At 42.0% G+C, this 27247-nt stretch overlaps 1 protein-coding gene across 1 annotated transcript; it reads left to right on the forward strand.

Moving 5' to 3' along the window:
• Positions 1–7575: 7575 nt before the first annotated feature.
• On the forward strand, positions 7576–26757 carry gnb1l (guanine nucleotide binding protein (G protein), beta polypeptide 1-like). Its single transcript, XM_028414679.1, has 7 exons — positions 7576–7732; positions 12634–12805; positions 13050–13175; positions 13276–13438; positions 15641–15733; positions 20770–20985; positions 26239–26757. Exons 2-7 carry the CDS (start codon positions 12696–12698, stop codon positions 26515–26517), a joined length of 987 nt encoding a protein of 328 aa, XP_028270480.1. The 5' UTR covers positions 7576–7732; positions 12634–12695; the 3' UTR covers positions 26518–26757.
• The last annotated feature ends 490 nt before the right edge of the window (positions 26758–27247 follow it).

Raw genomic sequence — 27247 nt, forward strand, 5'->3', positions numbered from 1 at the left:
TAGGATGCACCATTAAAGTAATGATGCCCACTGATTGAGTGTTCTGTGGTCTACATCAATGACTGTATAGGTTTTATAAATGATTTGCTCTAAAATAGTATTCTGTATGCTACATTACTGCTTGGTAGGTAGAAAGTCAGAAAACATGGATTTATCCAAGAATAACGGAAAAGAGACATCATGTGTGGAACAATTACTTGATCAGGGTCAGAGTCGCATAGCGTGGTTGCTAGGCCACCAGCAGGGGCTGGAGGCTGTAAGAGTAGTAAATCAAGCAATGTAATGTCATTGTGCTAAGCTAAGATTTTTCAACTGTCTCAATAGAATTATGCAGAATGTGTAAATCAGCAAGAAAGCAAAGATTGAATGTCCAGCAAGGGCATGCAAGAACAACCCTCTGTGCATCTGGACATTTGTTGAATGTCTTAATATAAAGTGCTAGTACAAATTGTCACACTTTAACCCTGAGTTGTCTCTGCTGACAGACAGCTCCTGCTATGCAGGCCTGTCAGTCAACCCTCCGCACCAACAATGGCAGAAATTCCACTGTGTTTGTTTGGTTAAGGACAGAGCTCTCTGAAACCCCTGAACCACCTCTGGATCCACAGCAGCCTCACTCACCCTGAGAATGAAGTCGGTGTCAGTCCAAATCCAGACAGTGGTAGTAAAGTTCACCTGTCGTTTCAAGAATAGTTGGCCCCATTTAGCAATTGTGTCTCCTTTGCTGCTCCACAATGGAGCAAACAGGCTAAATCCACCTTGAAATGCACTTAGTAGAACATGTCAACATGTCAGGGTGCGCTCGATTCTACGCTCCATCTTAATCCAGCCCATTGAACTCTGACAGTTGTCTGTGAGTCAGACATTCAGGCCTTTGTCACTTCAGGTCTAGAGCTCCAGCAGCCATGCTGGGAGAGCAGAACCTTCATGTTAAAACACACTCGCTGGGTATACAGCCTCGCAGAGCCACAGCGAAAGCCTTGAGAAACCGATACATACCTTGTGTAAACATTAACGAAAAATGACGCTTGGAACAGAAAAGGCTCAACCTAGGCGAGGATTATCCCTGAGAAATGAATAGGGGCCAATTATGACTGCTCTGTTGTATTGCCAGTACATGGCTCAAGAGCTGTCAGTCTGAGTTGCCTGCAGGGCCCGGATGAAGTGCAGTAGTTAGGGAGGTGGGGGCCCCTAAAACTGGTAAGCCAAGGTGAATATCCAGACTTGTCTATTGGATTTTGATGCTTTCTACCTCATGTGGCCTCCAAGGTTCAAGACAATTATGACAATCTGAAGCCAGGAAGCCTAGCTAATGGTGAGCTCACGAAAACAACTATTTGACCAAGGCTCTTTATGTAAAGTTGTATGATTTCCCTGTCAATAGCAAATGTTCATGGCCCAGATAGCTCTTTCTTCTGTGAGGATCATCAGCCTAAAGAAATGTTCATCTTGACTCTTGAGTGTTACTGAGTCTAGCCTGAATCCTCCCCATCAGGAATGTCAAGGTTGTTTGTTTCAGAGATCTTACACCTACATATTTGATTTTGCTACAAATGTTTCTCCTAGATAGACTCAGTCAGCAGTGTACCTCCCTTCTTGATGCTGAGAAAAAGTAAGGTCATCTCTTGTCAGACTGGGGGTCCTACTGGTAGCCTGGCAGAGGTGAGGGCCTGTGAAATGAGCTTATCTGACCCCTGATAAGAACAGGATACCCTCAGGAAAGGTCTAAATTCAATACACATGGCTGCTGGGGCAGCCTCTGTCCAAAGGGGATGTGGGTGTTTGGAAAGAAGCTACATGTACCACTGTGGTTACGTTTGGCCTTTCTAGACCATAGAACACCAGCACCTGTGGCCAGCAGTAAAAAGGGTGTGTTACCATGTCAGAGTTTGTGGTTCCGATTCCCAGATGTAATTAAGAGAACAATTACCATCAGAAACCTCAACTCCTAAATCATTTCGTCAGGTACTTTGCCACACAGGAAGCTGTCTTATTACCTTTGGAAGCTGCACACAGATTTATTGAGCTCATGTTTGGTGACGGCATACAACAAAGGCACAGTGTTTGTGTGTGTGCCAAACCATGTCAAACCAGTCTTCATGAAAAAATAACACAATTCATATTCTAATGTTTGTAACTAAACAAGACTGTCTGTATTTGGAGCAGTGATTATGTTGTGGCACCTCTAAATCACTGTCTGTTTGATCAGCTACCCTTTTTTCATCAAAGCAGTTGACATGGAGATTAATTGCTCAATTAATTGTTCAGAACTTCGCGGCTTTGTCGTTGTTGTCATAAGTGCTGGAATGAAACCAGCCAGCGAAATGTGAACAGTTTGGTTGGATTGAGTTCATGAAAACAACCTATACATGATCACAAAGTCAGATTGTATGTAGTTTCATACATGATCAAAGTTTCTTTTGATTGGTTGTGCAAGGGTCGGAACCGTCATTTCACAGCATGAAGGTTCTTGGATCGAACCTGCTGGTTAAGTGCTGAGTTATGCACGATCTGTCCAAGGACGTGCATGTTAGGTTGACTGGGGAATCTAAACTGGACTGGTTGCCCGTCTCTCTATGTTGGTCCATGATAAACTCTGTCCCATACCTATTAGTAGCTGGTTTTGGCACCCACTTTTAATCATTTCCTTTAGCTCCAAGGTTTGTTAGCCCTAGCATTCAATAACAGTGCAGTGTATCATGCATGAGACTGTTGCATATTGTGACAATAGACAGCGAACAGTTTTGGATATGGAGATTGTGTTGGTGAGGTTCTTGGAGCAGTATTCTATAGTTAATTTAATCACTATAGTGACTGAATATTCTTTAATGTGCTAACTTAACCTGAATGAGAAGTGTTTTTTTAACCCCTCTTACAATAAAACACACATGTATAGGATAGGCATTGTGTGCCTTAGTGTGATTGTCTAAATGTAATCTACAGCATGAGACTTAAGTCATAATTTGTCAACATTTACTATCATACACACACAGACGTGTGACCGGACTATTCTGCAGGGATGTGTTTCCTCGCTGATTTAAATGTGCTTTACACAATTTGGACTTCATCATCTTAATAAGTGTCTGCATAACAAACTACTTCACTGCCTAAAGGTTTTTACAAACACCAGTAGAGCAGAGAAATCATCCGTATCAGCAGTGAGTTGACAGTTTCCTTCTGAGTGTGTGTGCTCTGGGGCTCTGGTGTTATCAGTCTGACTCGCGTCACATAAATCAAAGTGCCTTCCCATGCCATGAAGGCTTCCTGCTCTGCAGCCACACACACATCTGGCTGAAGATGTTAAGAAGCAGAGCTGAGCACGGAAAATGCCTCAGATTGTAATTCCTGCTGATGGCCCTGTCTGTAAACATGCATGTAATAAGAAGACACAAACACATACACCGTGAGGCTGTGCTGCACTGGCAGACGTGGTATTTGCTGCAGATGGACTGCATGCTGAGCTCGCCCTCTGGCTGCTGTCGATGCCTGTCTGATTGATTCTGTCTTTCCTGTTTAGCAGATAAAAGCTCTGCGTGGTGGATGGGCAGCTTGTGCATGACACACACATTCTGGATGCAGTGTGTGTGTGTGAGATTGCTTTTTCTTCAGGAGCACACATTTATGCCTGACTGTATTTGTTTGTCGCTCATAAGATGAGAGATTGGTGTATGTGTGTTTGGCTAATATGAAGTCCTTGTATATTAGGCACACTTGCTGCCTGTACTCAGCACACATGTACTCTCTCTAAAAATAAAGCTGTGGAGAGGTGCATCTCTGCTCTGGGTTTCCACAACAACATTTTTCAGACAGTTCTAAATCAAGAGTGTCACAGCCAAACTTAAGTATACACACACACACACACACACATCCACAATGTATATTTACCCAGCTCAAGCTCAGTAATTAGCCTTCACAAAGTAACCTTTGGCCTTAATGCCATCCTGCATGATAAATGAAGGAGGAGCAGCAGCTAAGAGAGTGGTCATTACTGTATGTCTCGTCCTGAGTCCTAAAGACAGATCTCTGGGTAAAAGAGTTAGAGAAAACTACTGTATATGTTTTTTTAAAGCCAAACTTAATGTAAATTCTTGAAAAAGACTAAAGTTAAGTAAAATTATGTTAGTCATGCAAAACAAAGGTGGAAGTTGTTGACGTTTGCACATATTTAAATGATATAATGTGCTTTCCTGCTAAATGTAAGTTCACCTTTTGGTCCCAGAGGTTACCATTACAGCCAAAGAACTTCTCATACTGAAGATGTTTTTGATCATCACAACTTAAACACGTCTCCTGTATTAAAATGTTTACAGATTTGTTGCTGTTTACATTTCAAATCCTTTCACAATGTTTAATAAGTTTCAAATGTGCACTTTTATTATTCCACTTCCATTCCTTACCCCTCTATTTCTCCTCTTTGAGATATTAAGTAGCAAATGTGTTTGGATCAGTCAGCATGCTTTTTGGGTTCATAATCTGGTGATGAGGTGCACTGTTGGTTCAAGCTCATTTTATAAGCAAACAGACTCACATCCTCTTCAATGACTTCAGACCATATGTTTATTAATAACCTGTGCTTCATAAATCCTTTGTCATATTTATTCAGGTATCCACAACCTATATCTAAAAGCCTTTTAGATCTAGAAAAAACGTAAGAAAAAACAATAGTAAGTCTCCTCTTACTGCTTGCATAGGATTTAATAAGTTGAGCTGCAGCAGGTGCTGCTGATCATCAGTCCTTGATGAATTGATCATCAGCAGGTGGACAGACCTCTATAAAAACAGACATGGTGTCAGTCAAATGTGGGTCAAATGTGTTTTTCTTCAAATATGCTGAATAAGACAATAAGTGGTCAGAGATAATATTTTTTTCTTTCCGTCTGTTCCCAGTGGACATGGCCATGAGAAACAGCTTCATCATTAAGAGGGAGTTTCAAACAGAAGTGATAAGACTAGTAACTTTAGACTCAGGGTGCCTCCCCTTCTTAACTTCTCCGAGGGAGGATGGTTCAGTGCAGCTGATAGTTGCATTAGTAAGTTTTTGGTTTTACTCCTCAAAGTGACCGGCAGGCCAATCACTCTTCGCCTTTTCTGAGCTCTCTCCGTTCACACCTGCAAAGATGCCCAAGGAAAACATGAGCCGGGGAGGCCTCAGCATGGCATGTTATGATACCTGCACATCCAACACATACTCCCTTACACCGTATCTTCTTTTCTCTTCTGATAACTTAATGCATCCATTGGTACACCATGCCTGTTTGCACAATGTCTCAATCAGTGTGTTTTTCAGGCTACAGAGGGTTACCTTAGCATAGAATCTAAAACTCGGAATAAATAGGTCATCTGTCGTCTTCCTCAATTACCTTTAAGAAATGATTAATATTTTTCTTTTATTTATTTTCTTTTTGATGGGTTACTTTCAAAAGCTTTTCATATCAACATTTCAGTAAGTCTTGAAGAAAGTAAATCAGGTGTCTTCAGGTATACCTAACAATCCATCCATTTTCTCAACCCACTCAGTTCTACAAGGTCGCAAGGAGCTGGAGACTTACCCAGCTGTCGATGTGCCAAAACCATGTAGCTACTCCCTGGACAAATCGCCAGTCTATCGCAGGGTTAGTATAAAATCTTACTTTCACTTTCCCAATAACAACTGTCTCCACTTACACCCTATAACTCTACAGTTCTGGTTCACATCCCATATTGATTAGTGTGATTGTCTTCTCATTGGTCATGTCCCACCAAACATTATGGCTAGTTCAGTATTCAGCTCCTCCAGAACTTCCTCTCCTGAACAATGACTCCTATCCTTCAACAGCTTCAGTAGCTCCACTCATGATTTCAAAATTCTACTTTTTGTCTTCAAAGCTCTCCCTAACCTAGCACCTCTATATAAATACCTGTAAACCTCCTTTTGTGTATTCAGATCTTCCTCAACCCTTTACACTTCACCTGCCTGTCTGTTGTCTATGGGGGTTAGATCAAGACTCATCTTTTCAATACGAACACCCACCCTATTATTATTATTTAATCTAATCTTTCTTTATTGTTAGCTTGATGCTTGCTCTCTTGTCAGGAGCAATGTTCTAGTGCCCCTGCTTCATACAGTAGCTGTGTGTGCCCAAGCTATGTAACCATACTTTATGGTATGAGAGGACATTAGATTCTAGTGTTCCTCCCTGGAGTTTTGCCCTCCTCAGTGTATGGTCTCTACCCCTTCATGCTGACAGAGGAGCCTGGTGAAAGAGCGTCGACCGGGCGAATCTTAGCACTCTCATCTATTTCTATCCTGCTGTGGTCTGCCTGCTGCTCACGCTGACCCGCAGCCTTTCTAATTTGGTGATGAGCTGTAAAGTGACCTGCCTGCCCCGGCTGGAACAAGAGTGGGATTCCAGGGGTTTCCTTACCAGGCCTCTTATGCTGGATGGGCGACACCGTATACACACCCCAGACCTGTCACCCTTCTCCTACACTTCTCCTCGGACACACGGTGAGACCAAGGCGGTCGCTCCCAAGGGCACCCTGGCATTGTCCCCCACGCCTGCCCTGCTTGTGGGTAAGCTGAGATGCCAGGAATAATTGATGATGATGCAGGCCAGGAGACACTTTCTCCCACCTCCTGCTGAGGGGTTACTGTCCTGCCACCTCCATTTGCTCTAATTGGTTTAAACTGCTCTACAACTGAGACTCACCCTTTCCATGTATGTCATTAAGTGCTCATGTATTTGATCTATCTCATTAGTGAATTAGATAGACTGGTAATCCCCCTACAGTTTAAACCCAAAATATTATGTGTCTCACTTAACATACTTTGAGTATGAAATGCCTGGGAGGTGACACCAAATATGACAGCAAGATGTCCACTGAATATTTCCATATTAAATGTTTTTCTCTAAGTAAAAGGTATCCTTAATTTTACCTTTCCTTAGAGTGATTATTTAGGTTTGAAACTCTCTCTGCTTTGCATGCTATGCAATGTCACAGTCCCACTGAGCCACCTGTACTCTGTATTGTTTCATTTCAGAGTGCAGGGGGATTGGCTGACTCTAATCCACGGCCACAGAAGAGGTTTAAAACACTCTGGTTTCATCTAATCTTCCAGCTCAGACCTAGCCGAGCTTGAAACCCGCTTTCTCCATGATAGGAATGGACAAATAAAGGTCTCTCCCAGCACTGGGCATGAAAGAGGTCTGTGTGCTCTGTGGATTAGAGCCCTGTGTATTCTCGGTCTCTCTTTCTCAATTAGACTGAAAAGAAGAGAAAAATAAAGGCTCCCCTGTTCCTGCTGAATTGTGAGGCTTTTCAAATATTGTTCATTTTGGGTGTTTTTAGGTAGCAGTTTAGGTACATAGTTTACTTCAAATGGAGTGGATTAATAAAGCTGTATGTTTTTTTTAAAGAGATGCAATAAAATCTGAAAACAGTCAACATAATATGATTAATAAGTACAGCTGCATTTATACACGCAAAATGTGGAGAGAGAGAGAGAGAGAGAGAGATGACGTCTGCGGATTTCTGTTCAGGCACCTTCACAGACAGCCAAACCGCTGTAAATAAAGGTCCTTCGGCTCAGGCGCATGTTTTGTATCTCCTCTGTGCAAAGCTGCTGTTGTCTTCCTGTCAACTGTGAAAACACCGCTGTCTCACAGAAATGGTGTTTTGGTTAAATAGTTCTCGTTAAATCTTCCCCTTCTCTCACTGTAACCAGCGTCAACGCCTGCTGCGTGATATTAAGGTACAGATATCTGTAGAAGTCGTTGTATTATAGGAGCTAGCTTGTTGCAAACGTTATCCTGTTCTAAATACCCTGAAGAAACCTTTAAACTAAATGTTTACAGGCCGCCATTTTACACTTGTAAGCAGTGCGGATACAGTTAAACTCACCTTTGTTATTTTTTTACAGTAGAGTGTTAATAAACAGCACTGAAAACAAGATGCACGTGGAGAGACGAGCATACCAAACTTCATTCAAAACCTAGGCCATGTAACGTCAAAGGTTTAACCCTATATTAGCATCATACCACAGCATTAGGCACATTTTTAGTTAATCAGAAGAGAGGTCTTATATTAGACAGCTAGTGTGAGTAGTGTTAGGAGAAAATTTTCAGTGCAGTTCCATTACTGAGGAGTACAGTTACAGATTTTCTAGCAACTAAATTGGCCATTTTTTGAAGGGAGTTTGGTGTGGGACTTCACTAAGACCTAAAATAATGCTGCTGTACTCTCAAAAAGATAGAGAACAAGACAGATACAGTTCATCTTTAATGAAGATTAAGCACAGAAAACGAGCATTCAGTCTTAATATTTCATTTAATTGTTAGTCTGATTTATTTTTAAGCAAGCTCATCATGTCCATAGGGGTTGTTTTGTTTTATGTCAATTTACAATGCGGAATTTATTGTGTTAAAATAATTTAAAGGTTTACACAGCCTTTAATGTTTTTAAATGTGTTGCTGGAAATGTGTCACAGATGTAGTAAATTGTGTTTTCTTTAACATGTAACTTTCATAGCAGAGTTCTGGATGAACTCAAGAAACTGATCAGCATGTTCAGATAGTTAGCACCCTGTCAAACTTTTCACCATTCATTACTTAGTCTGCATGCAGTCACTCATCACAGCCCTGGAGATGACTGACAGCTGAATCAGTGTGGGCTGTGCTGTTTGACAAAGTGTAACACCTTGTTGTTTCCTGTGTTCTTTATCCCCTGTTGCATGATGCCTTATTGGGATTACAGCACAATAAACATCAACTCGTTTTCAGGTCTTTGCTGTATTTACAACAAAATCCCCATATATCCAAAGGCCATCACACCCAAAATATGCTGTGATGTATGATGACACTTGAGCTGTCAACCCTCTTGTGTCCCTTTGTCCTGTAGTGCCCAGGTAAACGACCTTATGGAGGAAATGGGTGATAGTGCAAACAGATAAGCCTCCTGGTACCTGTTGACCACAGTCAGAACCTCCTAAATCAGGACTCTCTGACACAGTGCTCCATCAGTGCCTGCCTCAATGACACCCACAAGGCATTGAGCCCTTATCTGCAATGGCCCCTGCTTAGCATTCACGCCATTCACGCGAACAATGCTACCGCTTCCCGCTCATTGGATCTGTGACTGACAGTGGGTGTTGGTGCACTTGTGTCTGACTTCAGCCTCTATCTGACGCTAGGCTGTTTATCCAGCTCAGATACCCCCACCAAGACACAATAAAGGGTGTGTGTCTTCCTTAGGACTTCCCATGCTGTTTTTCTAACTGGACCTTTATAATGGACTTTGCTTTCTATTTAGCACATTGGCTTCCTCCTCAGAAGGACCTGCATTGGTTGGGGGTAGGGTTACGGCAGAAGGGCTGACTAATGATTGTAGGCCCTGTTCACCATCCACTGTCCAGCCAGTGAGGTGGAAATGCCATTGTGGTCAGATGGTCAAAAGCAGGGAAACAGCAGATAAGACCTCTGCCTTTAAAGAGTGCAATGACTAATAGCTTGAGGTATGAGGCTCTTTTGTTGGCAAGGAATGTCCTGGGGAGAAATGTTATTGGTTTGATAGGTTATGAAGTTGACTTTTCATTCGAAGGCATATCTAGAATGGAGCTTTTGAGTCATGTGTAATCTACTTTGGGTTGTCATCATGCAGCTCAGATCTCATATTTGATGAGGTTGATATCGGAGCACAGGATCTTGGGATCCCATGCCTCCATAATGGCTCCTGTGAAGCTGGGACATTATAAAGCTTCTATAATAAACCTCTGTGATCAGTATATCCCTCTCTCCCTGCCCTTATTTATGAATGGCAGAATTTGACAAGGGGGCAGCTCAGGTAGGGAGCTGCTGATCACATGATACTAGGACTATAACCAAGGAATGTGGACCGGAGTCCCTCCACAACTCTTCACCTCTTCTCAAAAAAAAAAAAAAAAAACTTTGATGCAGCATATCATAACGAATATCTTTTCTGTCCCTAGTTTTCATATGAGCAATGATGCAGAGGAGGAGAACGGTTGCTACAGTTGGGGTGGTGGTGGTGGTGGTGGTGGGGGGCACAGATAGTGGCTGTGTTTGATCTGAAGGTCGCCAGCCCCTTGCAGGTGTTGAGAGATCCTTGGCGGACGAGACCGGCTCTTATTTAATAACATGAAGGGGAAGCGGACCTTTCTCTCATAATTAGGCCTAATTACCCTGTAGGTGTGGACAGACGGCCCAAGAAGAGACAAACTGCCTTTATCCACAGACTTAGAGTCAGATTACTCAGAGCTGTCTTATCTGTTACAGGGCCAGCAGGAGCCTCAGTCCTCCTGTCTTACTTCTTCCCACTGGCTCCCATGTCCTGCTCAGTCAGCCTGATATATTATGTCTTGTCCAAGAAGCACAGGTTTAATTAGCCTGGGTGCAATTCTGAGATTTTTTTTTTGTGTGTGGACACGTTTAATAAGGCTTGCCTGCACACGGACAATTACTGACCTGTTGGGTCTTCTGTTTCCTGAAGCTTTTTTATGTTAAATTAAAACTGATACAATACAATAATTGAAGATTGATGTATAGATGGTCACATCTACGAGCATCTGCTGCTGCACATGGAGCAGTAAAGCACATTTGGGACAATAGTAATAGATTTGAGTGACATTCTGCCACTGTTTTGTTTGTTTGCAGTGTCTTTCCCTTCCTGAGCTGCCTGTATGTTTGTGTTGTGTTATGTTTGGGTTTGAGGGTGACTCACTTGCAGCCACAACAACAGACCCATTGTTGGGGGCAGCTCAGTTTCAGACTGGAAATGCTGACGCCTGGAAAACAGAGGGAACACTCGAGTAGGTAGTGCCAGGGGAGAGTGGTCATTACACTCATCTTTAAGATATATGTTTAGTTTTTAAGGCCACAACGCCTCCATAACTGTACTATGCCAGTATGTTTGATTGACAGCGAGCCCTGTTTGCCAGTAAAAAGTTTTACAGCCCCTGGTCTTTAGACAATGAAAAGTTTCAGGCTGCTGTGTCCGTGACTCAGTTCCATGCAGGCAAGAGGACAATAAGGGACACCTAATCCACCTGTTATCAGGGTGAGCCTCCCCCTGTCACACACTCACACAGCTACAGGACTCTGGCTCAGGAATGTAGCCTTATCCACCCTTTCACAGGAGGAGCAGCTTAACTGATAGACCCTCACAAAACACTGTTGACTTTTTTTCTGTTGCCATTTTCCTCATACCATACAAAAACAAGTTTGTACAGTTGTTGACTGAATGTTTTCTTAGATGGTGTGATGGTCAAAAACGTATAAGGAAAATATTTTTGCCAACAAACATTGTGCATCTCTATGTTGGTAAATGTATTATATGGCAGTGTGGTGTGCTTAATTACACAGGCTGGTCAGGGGTCCATGTCTCTCCGCTTCACAGATTCACATGGACAATTTAACCACTAACCTCCTGAAATGAGCTGCTCCTGAATGCCTCGGGCTCCAGTTTCAGTGTCTGCTCATTGCATGGAGCAAGGCTTATAATAAGTAAAAGTAGAGGCGGAGTAATTTACTCATCAGCCATTTATTGTTTCATTTTTTTTTAATGATCAATCAGTTAACATCAATTAGTAAAGATATTCTTTTTGATAATTTCTCAGGTTTCAAACATCTTGGAGAACTTTAGCAGGGAGAGTGTTTTGTGGCTCTCAGTTACTTTAATCCCAGACTTATTTGATGTTGAGATCAGGGCTCTATAATGGCCATACCATCTGTCCCAGGACTGCTCTCATTGCAGAACATAGCATTTTCTTGTAGTGAATGTGTGTGTACTGTATTTGGGACCCTTCTATTTTCACAGTGATGGCGCAATAAAAATCTCAACACACTGACTAGGACTTTTGTTCAGTTCAGTAGATACCTATTCTAAATGTACATTGATTCTAAAAAGTTTGTGAACCCTTCACATTTTTCACTATTCTATATTAGATAGAATGATATTAGCTTTAAGCAGCCAATCACTAAGAGTCTCCCACATGTGATTGGACTGCCATTTTATGTTAAAGCATCATTTCCTACCAGCATACCTGTGGTTGGTTTGGTTTCCTCATGTGCCCGTCCTACAAACGACATAAAAGCCTGAGCTGTTAGCTCTGCCTCTGGGACAGTGGTTCTTGATCACAAGAGGAGTGAGAAGCCTGAATCTCAGTCTGTTTACTGTAATTAAGCTGTCAGAGGTTGTGATTTATGACGTATTGAGTAAGAGAGGTGTTATCATGTCGACTACGGGAGGAAGGAGAAAAAGAGGGAGAGAGTGCCACAGGGTTTGTAGCTACTGACAATAGAGAAAATACAGGCCGTGCATTAAACACAACTGTTATGTGGAAGAGAAAGGCTTGAAGGCAAAATGAAGGCGTTCTCCGACAGTGTCTCCTCCATGTTTGTGCAAAAACAAAATAAAAGAACCAGATTCCTGACAATTTGAGTTGCTAACACTTACCTGTAATCTTCTCTAATCGAGACTACTCAGCCTGTTTTGGGTTGAACATATTCATCTGCAGAAATTGACTAATAGCTTAATTGATAATTTTCTCACTGCTGGCACATGCTGTCCTTCCTTTCCAGTCTCAGCCCCAATTATGTCATTACTAACTTCTGTCTTACATGCCGATTTGTTTTGCAGTGCCTATAATGATGCTAATATACAACCTCCTTGCTGCCACTCATTGATTGGATGCCCCAAGGATGGCCCGTCCTCCTCCATCTCCTGTCTACACCCTGAGGGGTGCTGGTGGGCCCCTTAACACCCTTCACTTTAGCTGCCATGGAGGAGGCACTCCTCTCCTGTTCTCTGGGTGAGTTTTGAATGCAACTCTCTCAAAAAGTTTTTTTTCAACTCAATTATTGTCATAAGAGCTGCTGGCAGTGCATGTAGGTAGGCTTGTTTTACTGTCAGTCAGGACAGTTGTGGGTGTAAATCATCACGTAATGGTGCTAATTGAACATTTGTTTATATGGACAATATAAAAAAGAGCCGATAAATATTAAAAGTATGGACAGTGATAAGCCTTCTTCAAAGTACCATCTTGGGTTTTACAGGTCGGGCAAGGGTGCCATCCATATCTGGAACCTGAACAGCAGGAGGGCAGAGAGGATCCTAGAAGGTCATTCTGATAGTTCTGTCATCTGGGTCAACACACTGCAGTCATCGGATACCTTCATCAGGTAAACCTCCCTGAGCTTTATAATAAGATGTCTTTATTTTTTTTGTGTGGTGAATAATAGCAGCTTCTGTCTGTTTTTATGCCCTCTGTTGGGGGAGCAGTCAGGGACGGGACATGCGGGTCTGTCTGTGGGACCTGAGCGAAGGCCGCAGTGAGCTGGTGGAGTCTGTGTGGACGGGCAGTGTTGGATTCTGTCAGGGATCCGTGCTAGAGACGAGCCCTCCAAACTACCTGCTGGCCTATGCTGGCGAACAGACAGAGGAGGTAAGAATCTTGTACAAAAAAGTAATGTGCCGTGTTATTCTTCAGTGTGGAAACAAATTGCTAAACCAAGTCAATACCTTTAAGGGCTTTTCTCAGGCACTCGGTATACCTGTGTACCAGTATGTACAGTGTGGATCCTCAGAGCAGTGCTACGTTTCTGTTGGCATTTAGCCTCATGCACACCGTCATGAAACAAACTAACAGAATTGCAAATTGCCTTTAATACTTGGATGAACATCCTTTACAGTCAGTGAATGCCTTTAGCCTGAACGTGACTAAATGCTGAGATGCTTTGCCAGGATCAGCATGCTCTACTAGGCTGAGATCAGGTGACCGACTTGGCCACCTGATGGGACACACACACATCACTTCACACAATTGACTGTGTTGACTGAGCACTGTTTCTGTCTACATCTTGGGCATTTTCCATCATATATTGCACCTACCTCTTTGCATCTTGTTATTCAATGTTAATCTGTAATATGACGTCTTTGTCTATTGCACTACAGTGTTGTTCTCATTTACACTAGGCACTTGCCAATAATTTAACATCGGAAGTGTTAGGCTCACTTTACTGCATTACCCTCACCTTATCTAAGTTGTACTTTATTATATTTTGCACTACTATTTGTCACATTATTTGTTTGTTTACATCATTTTTATTTTTATTCTCATTTATTTTATATTTAATTCAATGTAGTGCAGCTGTTCCGCTGCTACTGCTTTGTCAATTTGCACCGTCTGCTCTATGTGCCTTTAATTGCCCCTTGTAGTAGAGATCAACAGCATGTTGATCTCAATAACCTTAATTTCCATAGGTAACTCTGCAGCTGATTGGCTGATAAGATAACCAGAGGTTAACATCTTTAATTTTGATCTGGCAGGCTAATAAACACCTACTCCTGGTTGTACACTGGAATGAAATAACAGCTTTGTCTGTCTTATAGTTAATTCTCAACACCCACAAGACTGTTTGGTTTTGTGTGGAGCCAGTGTCTGATGGCGAGGTAGGATGGGGAAAGGGCAGCCAGCTATTCAGCCATCTTTTATTGCCTTCAGATTCATGTTACTTGCTCCGCTGTAGAGGAGCCACACTTGAAAGGGACAGAGCAGTCACCTGATCCAGTCAAACGTGCCTCGGCTAACCCCAGACCAGTAGGCCAGGCATCAGGGCGCCTGTGACTCCCAGCACCTCAATAATGCCATTGTCCCAACAGACACAGACTGAAACACACCTACACACCCATAAAAGGCAGACCAAACCAGGCCACAGCCGATTTTGTCATTTTGTCTCTCCACCCAATTCCACAGACATAACTGGCCAAGACAGATGCTTATCATGCATGCAAGTAAAACACCCACGTAAATGAACTCCCTTATGAAACAATACATAGGCACTTGCCACAGAACACGCACAATAGAATGATTAAGTGCTGCGGGCAAAATACAGGTCAATATTTAGATATGCAACCAGGAAAACAGACAATGGTTTTCTTCTGAGGCGTTTCAGGTGGTTTTACTGTTTACTGCTCGCATTGAGATTCCTGCCAGCAGATTGATGCCACAGCAGAAACACCAATTAATAGTGTGGGTGTATTATTTATGGGCAGTTTGATGCCACACAAGAACAGCGATCACCTGAGGCACAGAGAAGTCCTTAAAAGGCCCTCTTTGTCAGGCACGCAGAGGTAAACACGCAGGACAGATGTGGCCGAGCACTAAAATACGGATCGCTCCCTTAAAGGGATGTTTAATCTGAAGCCTAATGAGGATGAATATGCGGATCATCAGCACAGAGGAAGTCCACGCAATGAGTTTCGGTAGGGATGTGGGTACACACACAGCCGCTCACTTTATCACTGGCTTCATTAGGCTGTGTGTTTTTATCAGTCAGTGCCAATGTGTGTAGGAAAACACTGCTCACGTCACAGGGTCAGGCTTTAGCAGGATTTATTATAGACACCAGACCACTGCTCTCTGCACTGAATTGATGCTGCTAATCTGTGCTGCTGCTTGGAGACATTCTTGTCTTGTTCATGTGCAGAGGTCCAAAACACAGGTCAAATGCAGCTTTGTTTCAAATCGCAAGATCATGTCTTTGCAATTGCAATATGCTTGCTCAAAGCTGCTACACAGACATACTAGCATTGATGCAATATCACAACTGAGATTTTAGATCTGTTTACCATGTGTTCTCCACAGATCAAGATAATGGAGCTGCCCAGCAAGACTCCAGTCTGCACCCTGCTACCGGAAGCAAAGCTAGGAATGGTCATGTGTATAAAGCTGTGGCAGGTAAGCACCAAGCACCTTTAACAGTGGCACTTCGGCCTCCAATGAGTATAGGGCTGAACGATTTTAAGAATAAATTGAATTGCGATTTTTCTGGCAAATATTGCGATTTCGATTTCATCCAAGAATTTTTTCAAATCAAGTTTTAGTGCACATGAGCATTTGCTCCTGCCGGCAAAAACAGCACCCAACATAAAGGTGGAGTTCGTTGTAGGGACCAGTTCCTCCGTTTTCTTTTCGTTTTCAGCCGTAGCATTTCACAAAACAAACCCTGATTCAGTTAGGAGCAGTGCAAAAAACCGTGGCTTTGACGATCTCAAAATCGCGTTGTCTGAGATCGCGGTTTTCGGTCTAAAACGATAGATCATTCAGCCCTAAATGAGTATGTCAAGTTCAAGGAGCAGGGTTTAATCGCTACTCGTCGTTATATATTTTTTCTTATGTGTATCTGCTTTTATCATCCTATTGCCCTAGATGCAACAGAAAAGTCAACAAAAATGAACATGTTTGATTTACAGCCCACCAACTTGTCCTGGGCCATTTTATTTCCAAGCGTTTCTTTTTCAGCTGGCAGTGAGTCGCAACACTGTAATTAGAGCGTTTGGCAGGGCCGGGGGTTCACCGCCATATATCAGCCTGCAGCTGTAAATCCAGTCTAACCTGGGTAAAAAAGTTAGCTGTCTGTTTTGTAAATGCTGTAGAAAGTTTTATTTTCCAACTATTAATGAGACCCTATAATTATTTGCATGGTTAATTATTAACTCTTTGGTTTGGGAGCATAGGGAAAGGACAGAATGGGGTTTTTTTTAGAGTTGTGCAAGACTGTGGATGGCTTGTATACATTTTATGGGCTCTGCAGTACTGGCAACAGAAGTCAAAACAAAGCTTATCCTTTTATCGGACTGTCAGCCTATCCTATATTCCTGTAACACTAATTAGAGCCACTTAAAAAAAGTCATAAAGTTAGTATTACATTTGTGATATTACTATAGAGACATGTAGACAAGTAAGAGTCTGACTGACATTTGTGTTTGTGTTGTTCTTTGTTTCCCTTTTGATTCATTGTCGCCTTTCATCATCTGATTTATGAACTAATGCTGGCTCAGCGTTGAGTGCCAGGAAACATAATGATCAATTATATCATTATAAATTATATAATATCATTGTAATACAGCGCAGGCAGCTGTCTGACTTCAAAGCCGAAGGGCCCAGGTGATTGTAAATCATTTCAGGCTGATTCCTTTCAAGGCAGAGGCATGTTCATCTGTTATGCTGACTGAGTGACTGGAGAGGTCCAAGCATGGGGAATAAGACTACAAACTCAGTCAGTGTGTGAATTTGAGGATGTGTATAAACCATTCTTTCACTCACTATCATGCACATAAGGCATGATAGAAACCACCCATTCTGTCAGTCACAAGAAAAAAAATGCTCTTCTTGTCTTTCACATCAAATGCTCATATGCTGCTCACTGTTTCCTTAACCCCACACAGCAGGAGACAACAGCTGACACAGCCATTCCATTTCTCCACCCTGTCTCTCTCTCATACACGCACACACACTCTCTAGGAAGAAGCCACTGACAATTATCTCTTCTCTCTGTCTTCCCACTCACCATCACTCCCTCTGGTCTTCCCAGAGAAGTGATTATCCTTTTTTATTTCTAAGACAGACCCACTAACAGATTTATAGTCGGCCTTTAAGACCTCTTTGCTGGAGTTTATGGAAACCATTAAAAGCCGTGTTAAACGGCACTTTCTTCTTAAATCAGCCTCCATCCACTCAGCCTAAAGTTCATGTGCTGGACTGTGTCTAAAAGGTGACAGAGCTTTATTATCAGATTAATCTGCATTTGATCGGCTGTGAAGCGGTGAACAATGGTGTGCGTGGAGGAAGAAAGTGCCTGCACATGTGGGTTTGACTTGTTCGAGGGATGTCGGACTTGGCCAGGGGGACAGTAGTGATATATGATGTGCAAGGCTTTTAATGTGAACAGAGGCTGGCGGGGAAAAGGAAATGTTCCTATACAGATATCCATCACTCTCAGCTCATCACCTCGCTGCCTCGTGGCCATGACATCATGGTGGGACCGGGGACGAAAACCGAAGGAAACGATTGGTTCCTTATGTTGAAGCACTGCCTGCCTGAGGCCCGCGCCGGCCACATCAGCAAACAAGCTGTTGGTCTTGGGGTTGTTCATGATTTTGGCCAGAATTACCCAAGGAAATGACACAGAATATTTAATGCATTCATGATTATGTTGACATATTCCTCTATAATTATGTTTGGATTGTTGTTATTGTGTAGCTATTTATATTTTGACAGTAAAACATTCATTTGTATCAACATCTAACTGCATATGTAACCCAAACGCATTAAAATGCTTATTAGATTCATATGCACAAACAGTAACAAAGGCATCCACTTATGAATAGTGTATATGACTGTACAATATGGTCATTTGCTGCCGTCAGTAAGTAAGAAAGTAAGGGTACAGCTTGTAGGTCCTTTGGTCATTGTGTTTATAGAAAAAAACAAGTTCATGTGCAAGACATGAGAAAAAAACACACACAAGTCTAGGTCTAGTCTGTAAAGTCATAAACTCATTTATAGTGATTTAATATGCAAAAATGCCTGAGATATTCTATTTGCCGCAGTAACCAAATCCACTTCATTATTACAACAATGTTTTATTTCTCTTGTAATAGTTCAAATCAGGGCTTATCCTGATTAATCCATATATATATATATATAAACCTAATTTAAAAACAAAACAAAAGACAGTTCTGTAAGCTCAGCTTCATGGCTTCTCAATTATCTGAATATTTTTGGCAAGACTCATTCTAAAGTGATAAAGTAGATTTAGCAGCAGGAGTTTAGAAATCCATTTAAAACACATTATCTGAGGATGATACACTAGTGATTTGACGAAATATAAAATAAGGAATAAATATTAACAATTGGGAAAATTTTTTGTGCGTAAAAAACAATGCACACACTAAATATGGGACTCCTTTTAAAAAAAAAAAAAAAAAATTAGCACTTTGAACAACATGAGAGAGTCTTTATTCTTTATACTGGACCCAACGAAATGTTCATAGAGGTCTATTTTAGCACATGCAGGGTGCGGGGTCCAGTCTAACAGCTTACAGACTTACATTACTTGTATTTGAAAATCATTGCAGTAATTTGTACAAGATAGAATGGCCGAATGATGTTTGAATGCATAAATGAAATGCAATATGTGCATAATTATTGGCTTGTCTAATTTACATAATGTAGCTATGGCAGACGATCCCATGACTCGCTGCTGTTCTAGAGAAGACACACTTTCCTCCTTCGGTCCTGACTCGTGAAGCAGCTTCCATCCGTCTGTCTTTCCAGCTGCTCTTTAGTGATGAATCCCCTCTCTTAGCCCCAGCCCCACTCCAGCAGAGAGCCCTCTTGTAGAAAGGCCTGTGGAGGATATAATGAATTAGGTGTCTACCCAGGGTTCCCCAACCTCTGACCCATGACATCATCAATCAAGAAGGTCCTACACTTAAACGAAACGGTGGGCCCCAAGCCTGGAACGCTTAGCCCGGTCCCTGCCGGCAAGCAGGGGCCACTGATTTTCACTTGTTTTTATTTGTTTTCATAATCCCTTAGTGTTCGTCCTCGCTGATGTGTTTGGAAGGAATACACGACTCTGTCTATAATTTGTTTAAAGCTAGGAGAAGAGAAATATAAAGCGTTAAGTGAGAAGAGGACTTGAACATGGGTGAAAAATGGCTGACATGGCCTCCTTGTGCACATATGGAAAAAATTTCTTTCCCTCCTGGCTTCAGCATGGCACTGTGCTATTTCTGTGTGCCTGGTGGTATTTTAAAGCAAATACACAATTCTGCATACTATGTATGAACCTATGTGTTATTCCACTGATTAGTATGATGTGTTTAAAGCTTGTCAGTTGTTGTGTTTTGATATTGCTCAGGCCTTTGTAGATTTAAAAATGTGTGTTAAAGATAGCAAGTGGGACTTAATGTATACAGAACAAATTAGGATTTGAGGAAAGCAGGTAATGTAACATCTCCCCAGGTCTCCCTTATTATTATTTTTTAATCTATTACTCCACCTCTCTGCTTTCCCTCGCTCCTGTAGTCCTTCCGTTCCCCTCCAGCAGTCATAAGACATATAAAGCAGCTTCTATCAGCTCATCTTTATGTTGTAGTTCACAGAAGTGATTTACAACTTCCCCATAATCTCTGTGCCTGTGTGGTTATACATGTAGAGGAGGCCGACTAGCCTTAAGAGGTTATCTATGACTCCCAATGGTAGAAAAGCACCGCTTCATCATTCTTTTAAAGTGTAAAGCTGTTAACTTTTTTTTAATATGTTTGTTACAGATTGTTCTATATGTGTTTAACAGAAGCTTTTTTTTGTCTTCTGCCTGTTAAACACTGGGATTCATGTGATTGGAAAGATTTACTCTGATGGATTCAGCAGTTGTATACATTCAGGCTGGATCTGCAGCTTTCTGTACATGTGATTGCTTTAGACTCAAGTGTCAGCTCTATAAACAGTTATCATTTATAAATTGTTTAAAAATAATGAAAAATGTTTTAAGTGAAACATTTGATAATAGTATAACATTTAAAGGCTCTGTTTACATAATCATAAAACTCAACATATTAAAGAATTTGAAACCCTGAGCAAAGTTTAGTAATTTGAAAAAATAAGTCATTGCGTATTCACTATATTTATCTGTGCTGGCGGAGAGGTCTGGGGCTCAGTAATATAGATGAGGAGCAAAGTGAGGAGTGGTGTAATGGACTGCTGCAAAGAGAGAGCAGCAGGCTGACGAATGGAGCCCACAGTGTCTGTCTGAGTGTCAGCGGGAGCTTCCAGGATGATAACCTCTGCTCCTTTCAGCTTCCAGCATCACATAATCTTCTTCTTTTGTTACACATCCAAAATCCTAACTCACACTGCTCTTTTTATTTTCTCTCCTCATCTTGCTATCCCTCCTCCTTTCTCTTATCATCTTTCTTCACTTTCAGCCAGACTCCGTTCCCAGACCTCTCCTGTTGGCTGGATATGAAGATGGTTCCCTCTTGCTGTGGGATGTAACCCAGAGATCAGTGTTAAGCCAAGTCAAAGCCCACACAGAGCCCATCATGTGCCTGACCTTTGACACCAAGCGTCTGATGGGCATATCAGGCTCCTCTGAGAAGAAGCTCTCCTCTTGGATGCTGGATGGACAGAACAACCTGCAGGTCAGCAGAGGAGAGGGTTAGAGGGGGTACAGGGTCTAATACAGCGGCTTCCATCCGAACCACGGTAGATGGATCCCTATAAACATGAACTAGTGCACGCTTAGCTTTAAGCTTTTCACCTTTTTCGGGTAGTTCATGCTAAATTTATAACTTTTTAATTGTTAACTACTTTTTTTTAGAAATGTTGTATTATTAGTGTTAGCAATTTTAGCATTTCAACTATTTACTCACATGTTCTCTTAAGGTCTTATAACTGATTTAATGTGTATTTTACCATTTATTTCATTTTATTTTGCCTGGTGAGTAGTGCTTCTTGTTTTTAGAGTTTTCCTTGAGGTATAAGTACTCACGGAATTCATGTCATTTATGGATGGGTCCTTAGTTATGGCCCTAAACACCCCGACCAGTTAACTAATTGTTGCAAAAGAGTGGCAGCAAAATCCCATAAAATGTTATAAAAACTGTAATGGAGGAGATGGGAGCAGTGGAGTGTTGCCTTTCTCCAGGTTAGCTCGGAAAACATCAGGGACCAAAGAGGAAGAGGCTCCGCGGGGACTCCAGGGGCCATAAATCAGCTGCTGGTTACACAGCGTTGGCAGGGCTAGGGGCCAAGGGCCGAGAAGGGGCTGTCACTCCAGAGTCTAACCACCCACATGTACACTGACACACAGTCACACATTAAGCCTGCGCAATATTTTCAAAACAATGTGGTTATAGTTTTAGCAAGCACTAATTGTAATCATTGTTAATTTAGTATAAGTAAGAACATTTTTTTAAAAAGTATAAAATCAAACATATGCATACATACCTTTGTATGTAGCTTTTTAAACACACCCATACTGCACACTACGGTCCATACCAAAGCATCCTATGCCACACTAACAAAGATCACATCAGCTTTGTGCTATAATTCATCTTACATAACAGCCAGTGCTTCAGAGACTTAACGCCTCATTTGAAGCTATATTTTCATGAGCAAAAGGGAATGCTACCATTCTTCGGCCAACCCCCATGAATCAGGGCTGAGGGGAACTTGAGGCTGATATAGTACACTCCTGCACAGGGAAGGGCTATTATTCTTTCCTAGGCTTTTTACAAATGAATGCTTGAATTAGAAATATTTGCTAAGGTCAGTTTTTTCGCCTTGAAAATGCGTCTAGAAAAACACTACGAAGGATTTGATTCAATATACCAAAAAAACGGGGGGGAGGGTGGTTATTTGGTTTATTTTGCTCAAGCAACAAAATATTGATTCAGCATGTAATCCAGGATGAGGATGACAGGAAAAAAGCACAAGGAGAGGGAAAGGATCCAACAGGGACTTTTAAATTATTCTAAAGTGCAGCACAGTGTGACGTCCAGACAGCTATCCTCAGTTCTTCCCACAAAAGTATTTTTGTGTGGCCGAGTAAAAAGGGCGGCGGGAGGGGGGACGTGCCGGGTGGCGGACCCGGGCCCTGGGTTCTGACGGACGACCCGTGAGAGGTAATAAAAATATCAAAACCTTGGAGGCCCCTTAGCCAAACAAAAAACACATCTGCAGTAAAGGGAACAGTAGTTCACAGTGGGAGGCTGCAATAAAGGCTGAGGAGGCTGTAAGTGCCACAGCATCCCACTTCCCCCAAATTACCCCTGCTATACAGGCCAGTGTAGTAGAACTGGCTGGCAAGGCAGATGGATCGTTTTGGAGAAATGGAGGGGAAACTGAATGTGACACAACACAGTGCAGTTATGATTTAGTGAAGCTGAAGGGCTGTGAAGTGAGCTTATCAAGAGCAGATAAAGACAGATAGCCTCAGGAATGGAGGTTAATGTATTACACATGGCTCCCAGAAGCCTCTATCTGCTGTTTGACCTGGCTGGCCTGATATTGTTTCACAGTAATGAGGCATCATCCTTTTTGACTTTTTTTTTTTTCTTTCTTTCTTTCTAGCTTGCATTTTTGGGAATGTGTCAGGGTGAGACTATGAGGGCGTGGGTGATGGGGTTTACAAGCTGTTAAGCCAGATGGACATATATTTAGGCGGCCACTCGCACGCATTGACAAGTGCATTGACGGGTGTCTCCTGAAAGAATAAAAAAGACAGAAGTCGTGGATTGGAGAAAGAGAAAGCAGGCACAGACAGAGAAAGATTAGCAGTGTAAATCAAGCATGGCTGACAGCAGGCTATTTGTGAGACTGATGACAGTTCTCTACAGGTGGAAGTCCTGCTCCTCATCCTCAATGCAGTGTAAAAATATCCTGCTGCATGCTTTCTTTGTGAAAGCAGAATTTTGGCATCCGTCAGCTAGTCTTTGACCTGACATTCATTCATGTCAGACATGCTGCTGTTTTGCTATTATAAAAATGATGATTTTTTTTTTTATTTAGCACCCCCACTCCTTCTCTTTCTTCTCCTCCTCTCTTTTCTGAAAGGAACTACTCACCTGTTTGACACATCCATCTCCTGTCAGCCAGAGCCAAGCTGTAACAGGCAGGGTGACAAAAGGCTGTAATCTCCTTGCTGCTGAGTGTGATTCAGGGACAGGGTGTGTCAGAAATACCTGCGAAATGCCTCCCAGCCGCTAGGCTCGAGTGAGTGAGCGATGATGGGACGTTTCAGTAGATCAGCGTGAACACCAAGATTGGTGCCAAGACAGAATGGGGAAGACTGGGAGACAGAAAAAAAAAGTGGAGCAAGGCATAAGTGAAACCTGCCAAGTGGGCGCTCCCTTTGAACGCCGGTGTCTGTGATATGCTAGAGAAGAGGATTCTGAAGTGTGAGTTTGTGTTGGATCTGTCGTACGCCCACAGAGCGTGTTGTGGGCGCAGCTGCTGAGCAGAGCTGGTAGCGTCCTGACAGCTGAGAAAGCTGGCGTTTAGACAGCAAACCCGCTGTGTGTGTGTGTGTGTCTGTGTGTGTGTGTGTGTGTCTGTGTGTGTCTGTGTGTGTGTGTGTGTGTCTGTGTGTGTGTGCCTGCTGCAACACAGACCAGGAAAGGAGTGTTTTAACAAGAAAGAAAGAAAAAGAATGATGGATCCTGTCTACGATGAGATATTAAGGAAGCTATAGGAGGAAAAATGGGGTGTAAAATAAAAAGAGCCAAGACTTTCTGGTTAGACCTAATGGATTTCATTACAGACTGAGATTTGGTGAATGGCAGAGCTTGAAGCTCAGCTGCTCTTTCTTAATATTCATTCAGCTGTGGTATGGCTCAACGGCAAGAGCAACAATGCTGCTGCTGTAGAACAGGGGATGAAAGGAGACCCCTTTTGTTTCCACAAAAGCACACACAGGATTTATCCAACATGCAACCAATTATTATTTTACTATCCACTAATCCTGTAAGTTCCTTTCTTTATTGGTTAATTATTGAGATGCATTATTTCTCCCTAATTATTTGAGATTGTTTATTCAGTCTGACCAACAGTCTAACATCTAGGATAATAGTGATATTGCCTAAATGCTCTTGGACAGGTTCATTTTTGTAAAATATTTGAAGTAGATGCTGTTACAGCTGTTGCAGCCATTACAAGTATCCTACTAAAATAATGGATTATTGTTTGTGCAAATGTGACTCCAACTATTTCTGGACACAAGCCTTTGACTGTGCATGTTTTTTTTTTTTATCCACATCATCAGAAACTTTTCTTGAACACTTTTTTAAAATATTTTTTTATTTGAAAAAATGCACTAACATACTTAATTGAATCTCTCATTTTATTGTTTCAACCCCGGTGCCTCTAAACCTCTAAAAGTAAGAAGAGTAAACCACAGCTGCATCGTTCATTTTAAGTTATACCACAGGCAGAACAACCTTTTTTTTCTCACCACTTTCTCAGACAGAAAGTAAAAACAATTATCCAGTCCGCCTTGCTGAATGACCACTGCTACATCATTAGCCGTTCACTGCTTACAATTGACCCTTTAATGAAACAAATGCCTTTTCCTGACACAAACTATGGGAAGCAAAACAAACAAAAACAGACACTTAAACCCATCATTATCAGGGTTCTAATGCAAACCAGATGGTGAGCGGTAGGGGCATACCAACTTCTTGAGGTAATAAGAAAGCTTCAAATAATCTTTCACCCACTTAGGTTTCTTTGTATTTTTGTATCCAGCTTGTTTGGCACACTGTTTTACACCAATGGTACCTGTGATGGTCACACAAAAAACAACACTGGAATCCTGTCACTGTTTCTTCTGAACTTTGCTTTCTTGCTGTTATGATCAATGACATTCCTCCTTGCTCGTTCTCTCTCCCTTACATTCCACTTTATCCATTTGGGCTATGAGTACCTGGCTTATATCTTCCACATGCAGCTTGTGAATGGTTCCTGCCCGGAACAGGAGCGCACAGATAAATTCTCCCAACATCTCCTCCTATCCAAGGTCATTAGTCTCCCTAGACACGACTTATGAAGTCAATTTTACGCTGTCCAGTTTGATTTTAGCTCCCATATCCAGATGTTTGTGTCCCATCTAGCAATCCTGCATTGATCCCTACCCTGCAGGAAGAGCACGTTCGCTCCCCAGGAATGCCAACCACAGCAGGCCCTGTAGATACTGATCTTAGCAGCCATTCATTATAATATGTCAGAATGTTGCCCCTTTAGAGAGATTGATACAGTCCTTGGGACGCTTTAGATCACAGGGAGAGGGGGCTGTGGCTAATCTATTGCAGGCAGACGTTACAAGAGCGTATTTATCGGGTCTCTTCGCCCGCTGACCAGACCTTTCAGTGTGAATGTAATTCATCAGAGACGCTTAAAGCAACAAGGTCTCTGCAAACAAGCATTTCAGCACAATGGTCTCTCTCTCTCTCGTTCTCTTTTTCTTGCAAACTGCGACACAGGTAACTGTTGCGCTTATAGAAAACGCCTCCCTTACTCCAAACCAAATAATGGGACGCAGAGAGATTTACTCACAGCCCTCGTGCCATAATGTTTTATGGCCGATGATTGAGTCCCAGGAGTCCACGGCCAGGTTCAACAGACCCCCAGCCTCACACTTGGACTTCAGTCATCAGCAGATCAGCTGATAGCCTCCTTGTCAATGTTTGGCTTGGCTACATTTCGCTACACTACAGTAATTAATGGACTTACTGACCAAATTATTTTGTCTGTTGTTCTGTGTTGTTGTTGTTTTTATTTACTTTATTTAATAGGTGTATCTGGTTTAAAATTTCTGTTACTACATGTTGCGTCTCTGCAAGCACTCGAGCATTTGATTCATGCAACATCCCTTTTCCTCTTTTGTGGTGTTCCAGCTGCTGGACTGCATGATGCTGGTAAACCCTGGGGTCTCACAGCTGTGCATTAGAGATGATGGTAAGCTTCTGGCATCGGCGGGCTGGGATCAACGGGTACGGGTGTTCGGCTGGAAGAAACTCCGTCCACTGGCAGTGCTTCAGTACCACACTGACATGGTGCTCAGTGTTGCCTTCTCTGACCACCAGGACTTCAGACAAAGACTGCTGGCTGCTGGATCCAAGGACCAGCGGATCAGCCTGTGGTCCATATACAATGACGGAGCTGGTCACAGCTGATCAGATGTTTGCTCATCGGTTTATTAAGTGGTATTAATAAACCATGGCCACTGGAGTCAAGTCGTTTGTTTTGAAGAAACATGAAAATTAAGTTTTACCAAAAACTGCATGATCAGAAATTATATCCGTCTTAATTTTTTTTCTAATTTGAATTACATTTTTTAACATAAGTTTTTTGGTATATAGCTGTAATGAATATGCAATAAATGTGAAGATGCATTTAGTGCATGTTGTACTACACACAGATGTCATTTTTGTTCATTCATGCCTTTTATTTTTGCATATAAAAGCAACATGTAATAGATTTTAAGTCTCCGTCGCTGTAATTAATTAGGCACTAGCTGAGTTCTTTGCTCCATTGTCTGCTTTATTCCTGATGTGATGCTTAGCATAGCTATGTGATTGTGTTGACTTATCTGATGGGAGATTTGCTTCAGTGGACTTGAATTTGAGGTGTACGGCGCACCTGAGCAGCTATGTAATCCCGTCTTGTTATTCTAGGAGGTTTTAGCTTAACACGCAGGCCCTCCAACCTGACCTGAGCTGTATTTGTCAAACAAGGTTAATCAGAGCAGGGACACAGAGAACAGAGAGGTGTCAGTTTAGAGGATGTGCTGATTAGTGATTGTTTTTTTTATCAGTCAGGGTAGTTTGTAGAAACATTGTGAAAAAATGTGAGATGAACTATTAAATGTACACTCAACTATTATAAATAATAAACATTTAATTT

The sequence above is a fragment of the Parambassis ranga genome, chromosome 9 (genome assembly GCF_900634625.1).
Source record: "Parambassis ranga chromosome 9, fParRan2.1, whole genome shotgun sequence".
NCBI classification, from domain to species: Eukaryota; Metazoa; Chordata; class Actinopteri; family Ambassidae; genus Parambassis; species Parambassis ranga.